General features: G+C 42.1%; 1 protein-coding gene across 2 annotated transcripts in view; it reads right to left on the bottom strand.

Annotated features, from left to right (window-relative positions):
- CORO2A (coronin 2A) overlaps positions 1-12337 on the bottom strand; it is a 467084-nt gene that overhangs the window by 292634 nt on the left and 162113 nt on the right. For both annotated transcript variants that reach the window (XM_030194343.1, XM_030194344.1), the window contains exon 4: positions 1825-1974. In XM_030194343.1, the coding sequence (XP_030050203.1) occupies positions 1825-1974 (150 nt within the window). The remainder of the gene's footprint in view (positions 1-1824; positions 1975-12337) is intronic.

The following is a 12337-nucleotide window of genomic DNA, read 5'->3' as shown; positions in this document are numbered from 1 at the left end:
AACTTATTGGCTTCCAGGAAATTCACTATCCTTTCCTTCAGCATCGCTTCCGTTACTTTTCCAATAATCGAAGTGAGGCTTACCGGCCTGTAGTTTCCAGCTTCTTCCCTATCACCACTTTTGTGAAGAGGGACCACCTCCGCCGCTCTCCAATCCCTCGGAACCTCTCCCGTCCGCAAGGATATATTAAACAAATCTTTAAGAGGACCCGCCAAAACCTCTCTGAGCTCCCTCAATATCCTGGGGTGGATCCCGTCCGGTCCCTCAGTACCACAGACGTCGACGCACCGGACGATGACCTCGGTACCGCAGACGTCGAAGCACCGGACGAGGCCCCGAAGAAAAGGTTCCACTGGGCCAATCTCGCCGCCTGAGTTCTCTTCTTCAACAGAAGACAGAGTGCAGGCCTGGGGACGATGCCCGGCCCCCAGACACTGAAGATACAAAACGTGCCTATCAGTGAGCGAGATAGTCCGGGCTGCACTGGGTGCACTTTTTAAAGCCGCTGGCAGGCTTTGAGGACATGGGCGGAAAAATCACGCCTGCGAAGTCAAAATTCGCGATGATGACAATGGGCACCAAAACAAGGGAGAAAAACCCGTGTGGGCGGCCGAAAAGGCCGTGCCCGACGACAAAAGAAAACTTAGCGGGAAAAAACACTCGAAATAAAGGAGTTTTTTTTTTTTTATAAAGACGAAGGACATGACGGAAAGGGGATTCCGGACACTTCCGAACGGAAGAACGTGGCAAAAAGGCGCGAGGGGTCTCCTTGAGGCGCAGACCGACAGATAAACAGCCGTCCTGAGCCACAGAAAAAAGAAGACTGGTGAACATGCTCGCATTCGGGCGGGAAGACGGTCGCGTATGCGCAATGTGCATGCGCACGCGAGGGCTAGCAAACGTTGTTGCTCGTGAGGATCTCCGATCGGAGGGGCTGCCGTGGACATCACCCACTTGAGAGAACAAGCAGCCTGCTTGTCCTCGGAGAAATGTGTTTTTAACCTCCTCTTAAATTTGGTGACAGAAGACAGAAGGCACAAACTGCTTGGTCATTTGTTCCATGACAGAGGCCCAGCAATGGAGAAAGCACTGTTCTGGGTGTCTGAGTAATGAATCTTCACCAATGAAGGCATAACTAAATTGCCATGAACCTGTAGATCTACGAGAGCTGATAGGGTCATAAATCTGCATCACTTACATCAAATACAAAGGAGCAGTGCCAGAATGATTTTAAAAATAAATCACTGGGAGCCAACGTAAAGTTTTCATAGAAACAGTAACATGATCAAATTGATTTAATCCAACTATCAAATGCATTGCAGCATTCTCTATATCTTGCAAAGCCTTAAAACATGAGTGTGCAAGACCCAGATATAGACTGTTGCAGTAGTCTACTTTAGACATAACCAAACTTTGTACAACTGCGTGAGTTAACTCCTGTGCTCAACCATTTTCTACACTATGCAGCTGGTAACAAGCTCATAGACAGCTCGTTAATCACATGGTTCAGTTCATGGTAGCTTTCTGCATTGGCCCCAATAATTTGGCTGATATTTACCATCAAAATCAATTACCAATATATTTCTCACAATGACAGAACCTGCTTGATAGAGTTATTTCCGCAAACATTAGAAAGAGTTGGCGTTTATTCCTACATAATGACAGCAATGAAATGTGAATATGCAAACAGGATGGAACAGGATGAATAGCACGTAAGAGAAGTATGTATATCTACAGCCTCTATTACCTGCTGAAATAAAATGAACAAAAAGACCAGGTAGAAGAAAATAAAAATCTCAGTCTGGTGCTGGGATGTGACCCTACCTTATAATCATATCCAGTACTAAAAAGAATATTGTTAGCAGTCGGATGCCATTCGATGAGGGCAACCCTTCGTGAATGACCCTGAAGTTCCTTCTGGGCATCTGTGATATTCTTTGAAAATAAATTCTTCGGAATCTCCCAGATTTTAACCTGGCAATATACAAAGAAGAGGTGATCATATTACAAGCAGCAACTTTACTTTGGCAAAATCAAGTGTTTACTTACATATCTACGTTTGATGAAAAATATTCTCTGCATATTTGTCCTCAAGTATTAAAAATGAAGGTGAATGAGTCCACCTATTAAAATTATTTCTTAATCCCCCACTTCTTCTTGCCTTCCCTCCCTAGCATAACTACTTCCACAGGAAAGGTCTGGCTATTGCCCTTGAATGGGCAATACCTCCCATGTGGCACATTTGGTAGTTGATAGTGATGGGTTCTAGCTACCTAAGTGATTTTGTTTAAATTTTATAATACTTTTGCATCACTCCATGGTGCAACTGCATCTCGAATACTGTGTGCAATTCTGATCACTGCATCTCATAAAAGATATAGCGGAATTAGAAAAGGGTGACAAAAATGATAAAGGGGATGGGACGACTTCCCTATGAGGAAAGACTTGATGAACCTTTGGTCTGTAACAGTATGGCAACATTTATGTTCTTATGTTCCAGCACAGATAATTTTGGCCTTATAAGTTATTATATGGTAAAAATTTATCTGCATAACTTGGGGCTAAATTAGGGGTGGTCTGGGGTAGGGTCTAGAATTACATATAGAGCGGACAAATTCAACTGCTATTCATATAACTCATGCATTTAAGTCTAAAGGCAAGCCTAACTTTATATGGATAAAGTATCAGTATAAAGTTATGCCAGTATATTAAGTAGTCAAACTTCAATATACAGACATTCTCTGGATATTTCCCTTTTGGTACAGGGTTATTAGTTTCTGCACTCTGCAAAACCTTTAGCCTTCAGATGTTGCCACAAACAAGGACAAGAAAAAACAGACTCCAATCTAGTATGAAAGCATTTTTAAAAAGGTGAGTAATGAAAGAGGTCACAGTATACTTATACAAACATTAGAACACATGGAAGGGCATAATCGAAAGGGACGCCCAAGTTTTGCTGAGGATGTCCTCACAAAACATCCCGATGGAGGGGCGGGGAACCCCGTATTATCGAAACAAGATGAACGTACATCTTTCGTTTCAATAATACAGGTAATCCTTAGAGATGGTCGTCCCTAGACTTGGTCGTTTCTGATTTTCAGCGATAATGGAAACCAAGGACGCCCATCTCAGACACGACCAAATGCAAGCCATTTGGTCGTGGGAGGAGCCAGCATTCGTAGTGCAGTGGTCCCCCTGACATGCCAGGACACCAACCGGGCACCCTAGGGGGCAATGCAGTGGACTTCATAAATTGCTCCCAGGTACATAGCTCCCTTACCTTGTGTGCTGAGCCTCCCAAAACCCACTACCCACAACTGTACACCACTACCATAGCCCTTATGGGTGAAGGGAGGCACCTAGATGTGAGTACAGTGGGTTTGTGGTGGGTTTTGGAGGGCTCATATTTACCACCACAAGTGTAACAGGTAGGGGGGGGCTGGGTCTGCCTGCCTGAAGTACACTGCACCCACTAAAACTGCTCCAGGGACCTGCATACTGCTGTGATGGACCTGACATCTGAGGCTGGCACAAAATATTTTGAAAGATTTTTTTTGAGGGTGGGAGGAGGTTAGTGACCACTGGGGAAGTAAGGGGAGGTCATCCCCAATTCTCTCCGGTGGTCATCTGATCAGTTCGGGCACCTTTTTGTGCCTTGGTCGTAAGAAAAACAGGACCAGGTAAAGTCGTCCAAGTGCTCATCAGGGCCGCCCTTTTTTTCCCATTATGGGTCGAGGACATCCATGTGTTAGGCATGCCCAAGTCCCGCCTTCGCTACACCTCCGACATGCCCCCGTGAACTTTGGTTGTCCCCGCGACGGAAAGCAGTTTGAGACGTCCAAAATCAGCTTTCGATTATACCGATTTGGACAACCCTGTGAGAAGGGTGCCCATCTTCCGATTTGTGTCGAAAGAATGGTGTCCTTCTCTTTCTAAAATTAGCCTGCAAATGGCAGACAAAGGTGGTTCAGAGAATCAGACCTTTCAGTATAAATGTAAATCTACTGAACACAATCCAGTATTACCCCCTCCCTATCCTCTTATATAGACGTTCTCAAATTCCCATTGCAGAATTATGTTCACAACAATATTAAATATCCTGAGAAGATAATGCCTTTCTTCAGTGAGCTTCCAGACCCATACAACTGAAACCAATTTACCATCCCCACTGCCACAAAGAATAAGTAAAACTAAAAATAGATGGGTCACAGTAGGTTCAGGAAATTGCCTCTGTCATAGGTCGTATTCTCCCTCCCTGTCATTGTTCTTATCTAATTCCTTTGCTGCATTGGAGCATTATGGTGCTCAGAAAATAAGAACTGAGGGAGAGCCAATGACCAAGGAGATAACTCAGTCCAAAAGCACCCTCAAACCACTGATAAATCAGCTCAAAATACAAAATTATTGATGCTAGGTGGTTCCATTATTAGAGGCATTAACCTGGGAACACCATCCAGGGTTCCAACCACGTAAAATGCTTTCCAGGATCCTCAGCTAGCAGGAATAAGAACCAAATACTGAATATGAATAGAGACAAGAGTATAGATACTAACACTGATATTGTAATCCACCTGGAAATAAATGGTGTGGCTAACAATAGCATACCTAGAACGCAGAGAACTTTCCAGAAGCTGGGGAGCAGGGCTAAAGTCTTAGGTTCGGACTTTAGCTTTTCTGAATTATTACCTACCCATGGAAAGGGAAAGAAAAGACTATTGGGCTCATTTTCAAAAGAGAAAAAAACATTCCAAAATGGCATAAGTCTGCATTTGAACGTTTTTCTCACAAAAACGTACAAATCAGTATTTTCAAAACCTATTTTTAGACATTTTTCTCTGAAGTCCGCCAGAAGTGCGCCCAAATCTCAAGGGGGAGTGCCATGGACATGTTCAGGGCGGAACTTCGGCGTTCCTAAGACCTAGATGTTTTTCAGCCATAATGGAACAAAACAAAAACGTCCAGGACTAAGACATTTTGAGCTACACCTGTTTTTATTACGAATAAGGCACAAAAAGGTGCACTAAATAACCAGATGACCACTGGAGGGAATCAGAAATGACCTCGTCTTATTCCCCTAGTACTCACTAACCCCCTCCCACCCCCCAAAAATGTGGATTAGGGTGTATCTGTGTTTGTGAAAAAGACATGGCTTTCAGTTGGCACTGACTGTGCAGGATCGACGATCTGTTCTATTCTGTCTGGTTTCATTTTATAATAGGTGAATTGATGTTCTAGTGCTCACTGTAGTGTTTTAAGATGTTTTCCTTTTCTTTGTGTGATTCGTAGAAATGACTGCTTAAGGTATGGTAGAATTGCTCTATAGGTCCTGAGTGTTTTGTATTCTCGGCATACCTAGTACTGGATTTTGGAGGGGGGTGTTAAAAAATGACCGGGAGGGAGGCCTTGGAGCTGGGAGCCCTGAGGGGGGAAGCCCTGGAGCTGGGGGCCTTGGAGCTCGGAGGGAGCGGCCCGGGAGCTCAGAGGGAGGGGTGGCCGGCCCTGGAGCTAGGATGGGGGTGGAGCTAGGTGGGGGCGGAGTTAGGATGGGGGCAGGGCTAGGGTCGGGCCCCATCAAATTGGTCTGCATAGGGCCCCGCACTTGCTAAGACCGGCCCTGAGTCAGACAGTATGTTTCTAGGCATTTAAACTATGGCGTGGAGGGTGACAATAGGAAGCAAGAGTATTCAGGAAGTCACCCCCAGCAAATGCAAAGGTGTGACAACGGAGGGGTTGATAAACTTAAGATAAAAAATAAACATTGAAAGCAACTCATTCATTAGCAACAAATGAAAAGCAATGAGCACAAATGTACTCAGTCTAAGTAAAAAGGTTCAGGATTTGCAAGCCCTAATATTTGAGGCAGACTTGGATATTGTTGCTATCACAGAAACATGGTTCAATGATTCCCATGACGAGCTGTAATCTTTTTAGGATGGACAGAGCAGACTGAAGGGGTGAAGGGGTGGCACTTTATGTGAAAGACAATATTAAAGTGGCTGAAATGCAGGGAACTTGTGGAAAAGAGAAAACAATGTGGATTGTCCTGGAAAGAGAAGAATGAACCTGCATCCACAAGTGAATCACCTCCAGCACAAATAGAGAAGCTGGACAAAGATCTGATCAAAGATATCCATAAACTGGAATTGAAAGGGGAGATGCTATTGCTGGGATATTTCAACTTGCCTGATGTGGATTGGAATGTTCATCTACAGAATCAGAAAGAAGCAGAGAGATTGTAGATGCCTGGTAAAGTGACTTTATTGAATGGAACACAGTGATTTAATTGACTAATCATTTTTTTGTACAGGATTGGTCAGGTGAATATAGGAAGGAGGAGTCTGTGATATGACATCATCCCCAGATTTTATCGATTGGAACATGGGGATTTAATTGATAAATTAAGGTTTTGCACAAGATTGGTTGGGCGGATACAGGGAGGAGGAGCCTGTGTCGTGACATCATTTCCTGCCAGGGAACATTTAAAATGGTCACTTCTAGACCAGTAAGGAGTAACAATTTAGAAAGAGGCACGTTATTTCCAGCTTATTTTCAGCTTATCAGACTGTTTCATCTCTGAAGTTCCTGATGAAGTTGATAACGAAACCCTGCAGAGTCGAACTTGCAGAGGTTTGAAGGGGTCTATTTGAAAGATTATTTTGGAATGGATGAGCGAGGATTATTAAACTATCAAAGTTACCAACAGTGCGTGGGACTTTTTGGATAGACTGCAATTGTTCCCGACGCATTTTATGTGCTTCAAAGAAGTAATTGGTGGGAGTTTTGAACGCTGATAGTCAAGAAGGTTTGGACTTATACACGTCCTATCAGCGGGACCATCTTTATTAAAGCTAAGTGCTTTCTTTAAAACGTTTTTCTCTTTCCTCCCAATGAGTGGACAATAGTAATTTTTAAGGATGAACTATTGAGGGGATCGGAATTTGAAGCTTCAAACGAGAGCACTTATGCTGCATTATTATTGAGTGTTAGAGTGAGTGTTTCAGGTGAAGCACTTTGAGAGAATACTACTACTACTACTACTATTTAGCATTTCTATAGCGCTACAAGGCGTACGCAGCGCTGCACAAACATAGAGGAAAGACAGTCCCTGCTCAAAGAGCTTACAATCTAATAGACAATAAATAAATAAAGTAAGCAAATCAAATCAATTAATGTGAACGGGAAGGAAGAGAGGAGGGTAGGTGGAGGCGAGTGGTTACAAGTGGTTACGAATCAAAAGCAATGTTAAAGAGGTGGGCTTTCAGTCTAGATTTAAAGGTGGCCAAGGATGGGGCAAGACGTAGGGGCTCAGGAAGTTTATTCCAGGCGTAGGGTGCAGCGAGACAGAAGGCGCGAAGTCTGGAGTTGGCAGTAGTGGAGAAGGGAACAGATAAGAAGGATAATCAGTTGTAAAAGGAACTGGTTTTAAAATGTTAGCACAATTTAATTTGTTCTGTATTCTAAATAATTACCTGAGAAGTTATGAGTAAAAGCATCCCCATTTCGTGCACTTGCGTATAGGGAAATAAAGAACAAAACAGTAAGTTGTAATTGAGATCTTTTTTTATTGGACTAAATATCTGTGACAGCTTTTCGGTGTTATCCTCTCTTCATCAGGTCAGTAAAGAAAACAAAGCAGTTATACTGACTTTAAACAGCACAAAGTCATTTAGGCCGTCTTGCCTTTGGAATTACAGCTTAGACAGGGGTGATGAGACAGTAACATTTCACAACTGAAAGGCAGAGACATTAGCTTTCTGAACCATTAAGTCCTTGTAGGGCCTGTTTACTAAAGTTACAGTTATCACGTTAGTTGCCAAAATTAACACAGTAATTGCAAAACCAATACATTAACCAATGAAGGTGCTCCCAGTAGTTTCCTATTCAGTTAATACACGGTAATGTTTCTTCTGCATTATCTGCTTTGTTAACAAGTGGTAACTACCTCTGAGTTTAAAGGCACAGTCCCTGCTCATTTTCCATCTTAGCTGCAAACGCATGTAAGTATACATCAATTACCAAGTTAACAGAGCAAACAGGCCTCCTTACGTTAATTTAAAAAGGTTCCCTTTAGTACAGTGGTTCCCAAACCTAGTTCTGGAGGCACCTCAGCCAGTCAGGTTTTCGGGATATCCGCAATGAATATTCATGAGAGAGATTTGCATGCGAGTCTCTCTCATGAATATTCATTGTGGCCGGCCGGGGTGCCTCCAGGACCAGGAGGCAGGTATTTTGAGCACTTTGAGTGAGGTTAAGTTTCCTTTAGAGCACTGGTTTTTTTGCTCACTAAAAAATTAAAAAATACGGAGTAGATCAATGATTGAGAAGCTTGTCCACCCCTAGAGGTATAAATCGCTTGCGCGTTTCCCCGCTTGGGTGAGTTATTACTCTGAGATCACTCCATACATATATTAATTATTTATATATTTAATTTTTTGTATTAAAACCTGTTCTCTCATTGCGTTTTTCCTGATTGAGACCCTGGTTTTTCTTTTGTATTTGTATTTGATTATATTACCAGGGGTTTATTCTGGGGTTTTTGCTATTACAGTTGGTTTACCACAATTTTAATTACCCAAATGGTAGCCCAATGGCAGGGAATGTATGGATATTCAGATGTTTGTAACCTCGATTATTAAAAGATCCTCCTTATTACAGTCCCCGGTGGGAGCAGGGACATCATTTAGTACGTTAAGAACTCAATATGTACAACATTGGAAGAATATTATCAGATTAGATCTACATGAGCAGCAATTGATTGAATATGTGAAACAGCAGATGATACCGCGAGGACTGAGAATACGTAAAGATCCTAGAATATTCCAGGACCGCAAACAATTTTTGGAGCGCTGGGCTGCTATTTTAAACAGGTGCTCCAGAGATTTAATGCTGCTGATCATTGAGACAGCACAAGAAGTTACAAAGGAAGTGCAAGTTCAATTAGACGGGGTTTTGACCCAACTACAGACTCCTATAGATCAGTCAAGTGGACATTCACCTGTGGTTGAGGAACAACTGAGTGCAGAAATCCATTCTTTAGACCAGTACTATTACAATTTGAAACAAGTCAAAATAAAAAAGTTTGCAAGGGATCAGCAAGATTATGCGATGGGACCTATTTATCCTTGGTTACAAGATTTTTCTAATGTTACTACTACTCAAGTTTCAGTGGCTCCTGGGTTGCACTTAGGAGCAATTACAGAGCATTTATCTAGCTCAGACGAAAACATCAATAAGAGCAGTATTGGACAACGTTTTTTAAGGGGTGGTCGAGTAGGTCGGCAACGCAGCAGATGACAACGTAGACGGACACAACAATACAATCAACAGCAATACTGGGCAGGACCAGGACCAGTGGCCCAGTCAACCACACAGAGTCATCAAATGTGATTAATTTGTCTACAGTTGCCTTATCTCCTATACAGCTGCGGGTTTTAAATTATGGATTATCATTTGTTCCTACTAGTGTTCATCATAGATTTAATTCTAGAGTGGAACTGGCCCGTTTTTTTTCGTAATTTACAAGTTAAGTTACATTTTTTCCAGCAGTCGGGAGTCAATTCTAGTGATACCAACAATACTATTAGTCCTTTGGTACGACCCAAATCCAGATGGATCCCCCCAGGGCCCATTGACCCTCACATTTCCACATTTATGGCTCTTGTCAGAAGAGATGTGGATCGATTAGAACAGGTTCATTACCAACATAGAGATATCAAGAAACAATATGTTAACTTTACTAAGCAGGAACGAGAGGCTGTGCAGCAATTGGCATCTAATACTGCTATATTGATGCGTCCTAAGGATAAGGATGGCTCCGTTGTCATTCAGAACAGTGATCAATATTATCAGGAAGTCATGAGACAGTTAGCCGACAAGAAATATTATTCTCCTCTAACCGGTGATCCTACCCTTCTTATGAATGAAATAGCAGAAGTAGTTCAACTTGCTGTCCAAGAAGTTAGTGTCCTACAGGCTGAAGCTAGATATTTGCAGAATAAAAATCCTAAAATACCAGTTTTTTAAACGGTCCCAAACGTCCATAAGCGACTGGATAATCCTCCTGGACGCCCTATCGTTTCTCTTCGAGACACGGTATTGGAACCCCTGTCTCACTTTTTGGATTTACATCTGCAACCCTTTGTTACATTAGCTCATTCATATTTGAAAGACACTTCTCACGGGTATTGGCAAATATCAATCATGTGTCATCTGATACCCTTTTTGTTACCTTGGACTTGGAATCGTTGTATTCTAATATACCTCAGAATGCAGCTTTAGAGATAGTGCATACCACTTTACAGAGAAGAGAGGGCACTCCTCGGGTATCTACTGCATTCTTGATAAAGTTAGCGGAAATGGTATTAATGAAGAACTATTTTTGTTATAGAACGACTTTTTATGCTCAAATACATGGTGTTGCCATGGGTACAGCTGCCGCTCCTAGTATAGCAAATCTGTATGTCAGTAAATTTGAGGAAGAACATCTTTATTCTTCGGGGTGGTTCCAGTTTATAACAACGTGGCATCCCTTCATCAATGATGTCTTTTTTATCTGGAATTCTACACTTCAATTGTTGCAACAATTTATCACATGGCTCAATACGGTGGATCCTAATTTAAGGTTTACCATGCAATGCAGTAGTGAAGGCATTGCCTTCTTAGACACTTGGGTTTACAAACAAGAGGATCAGATTTGTGTGACAGTTTATCGAAAAAAGACTGACCGCAATTCTTTGCTGCAGTACGACAGTCATCATCCCAAACGAATGAAGGAATCATTGCCTATGGGTCAGTTTTTAAGATTGCGTCGTATTTGCTCCACTGATATGTTATTTTGCCAACAATCTAAGATCTTGATTGAGCGGTTAAAAACAAGAGGCTATCCTGATCAGTGTATATGATGGGCATACAAGCGAGCATGGTATTCCCAGCGACCTCTACTTTTGTTAGATAAAGAAGAGGAAACTCTGGATAAATTAGTGTGTGTCCTTACATACACGGATCTGGCTCCGCAGATAGCTCATATTATTAACACTCATTGAGATGTACTTTCTTTACACACTGTATTTCAGCAGCGACCCTGCATAGCTTACCGTAGGGGCCCTAATTTATGAGACAAATTGGTTCATACATTTAGAAGTGGGATCCAGTATGCTGAAGAGGACGTTTCACAACAGGTACATGGCCACAAACCTTATGGCCATTGTCAATTTTGTCAACAAACCATTAGTAGAATGGAATGGAAGCATCCTAAGAATGTTAACAGAACGTACTGGACGGATACTACATGCGAATATTCTAATGTAGTATGTTATTATCTGTCCCTGTAATCTGTTGGTCGCACCCAGAGACAAGTGAAAACCAGATTGACTGAACACAAAAGCAGATTACGGCACCAGGTATTGACAGCACCTATAGTTGCCCATTGTGTGGAGAAGGGTCATCAGTTTTCTCAATTGAGATGGCTCATCATTGATCAAATGGTACGGCCCCCGAGAGGAGGTGATTTGGTACAGATTTTAAATCGGAAGGAACAGTTTTGGATTTTTGAGTTGGATACTCTAATTCCTAACGGACTTAATGACTTCATTGAATGGAACACGGTGATTTAACTGACTAATCATTTTTTTGTACAGGATTGGTCAGGTGAATATAGGGAGGAGGAGTCTGTGATATGACATCATCCCCAGATTTTATCGATTGGAACATGGGGATTTAATTGATAAATTAAGGTTTTGCACAAGATTGGTTGGGCGGATACAGGGAGGAGGAGCCTGTGTCGTGACATCATTTCCTGCCAGGGAACATTTAAAATGGTCACTTCTAGACCAGTAAGGAGTAACAATTTAGAAAGAGGCACATTATTTCCAGCTTATTTTCAGCTTACCAGACCGTTTCATCTCTGAAGTTCCTGATAAAGTTGATAACGAAACCCTGAAGAGTCGAACTTGCAGATGTTTGAAGGGGTCTATTTGAAAGATTATTTTGGAATGGATGAGCGAGGATTATTAAACTATCAAAGTTACCAACAATGCGTGGGACTTTTTGGATAGACTGCAATTGTTCCAGACGCATTTTATGTGCTTCAAAGAAGTAATTGGTGGGAGTTTTGAACGCTGATAGTCAAGAAGGTTTGGACTTATACACATCCTATCAGCGGGACCACCTTTATTAAAGCTAAGTGCTTTCTTTAAAATGTTTTTCTCTTTCCTCCCAATGAGCGGACAATAGTAATTTTTAAGGATGAACTATTGAGGGGTTCGGAATTTGAAGCTTCAAACGAGAGCACTTATGCTGCATTATTATTGAGTGCTAGAGTGAGTATTTCATGTGAAGC

This window comes from Microcaecilia unicolor, chromosome 2, assembly GCF_901765095.1.
Source record: "Microcaecilia unicolor chromosome 2, aMicUni1.1, whole genome shotgun sequence".
NCBI lineage: Eukaryota > Metazoa > Chordata > Amphibia > Gymnophiona > Siphonopidae > Microcaecilia > Microcaecilia unicolor.
The sequence above is the reverse complement of the archived record's forward strand: the minus strand, read 5'-3'. Positions and strand labels throughout refer to the sequence as shown.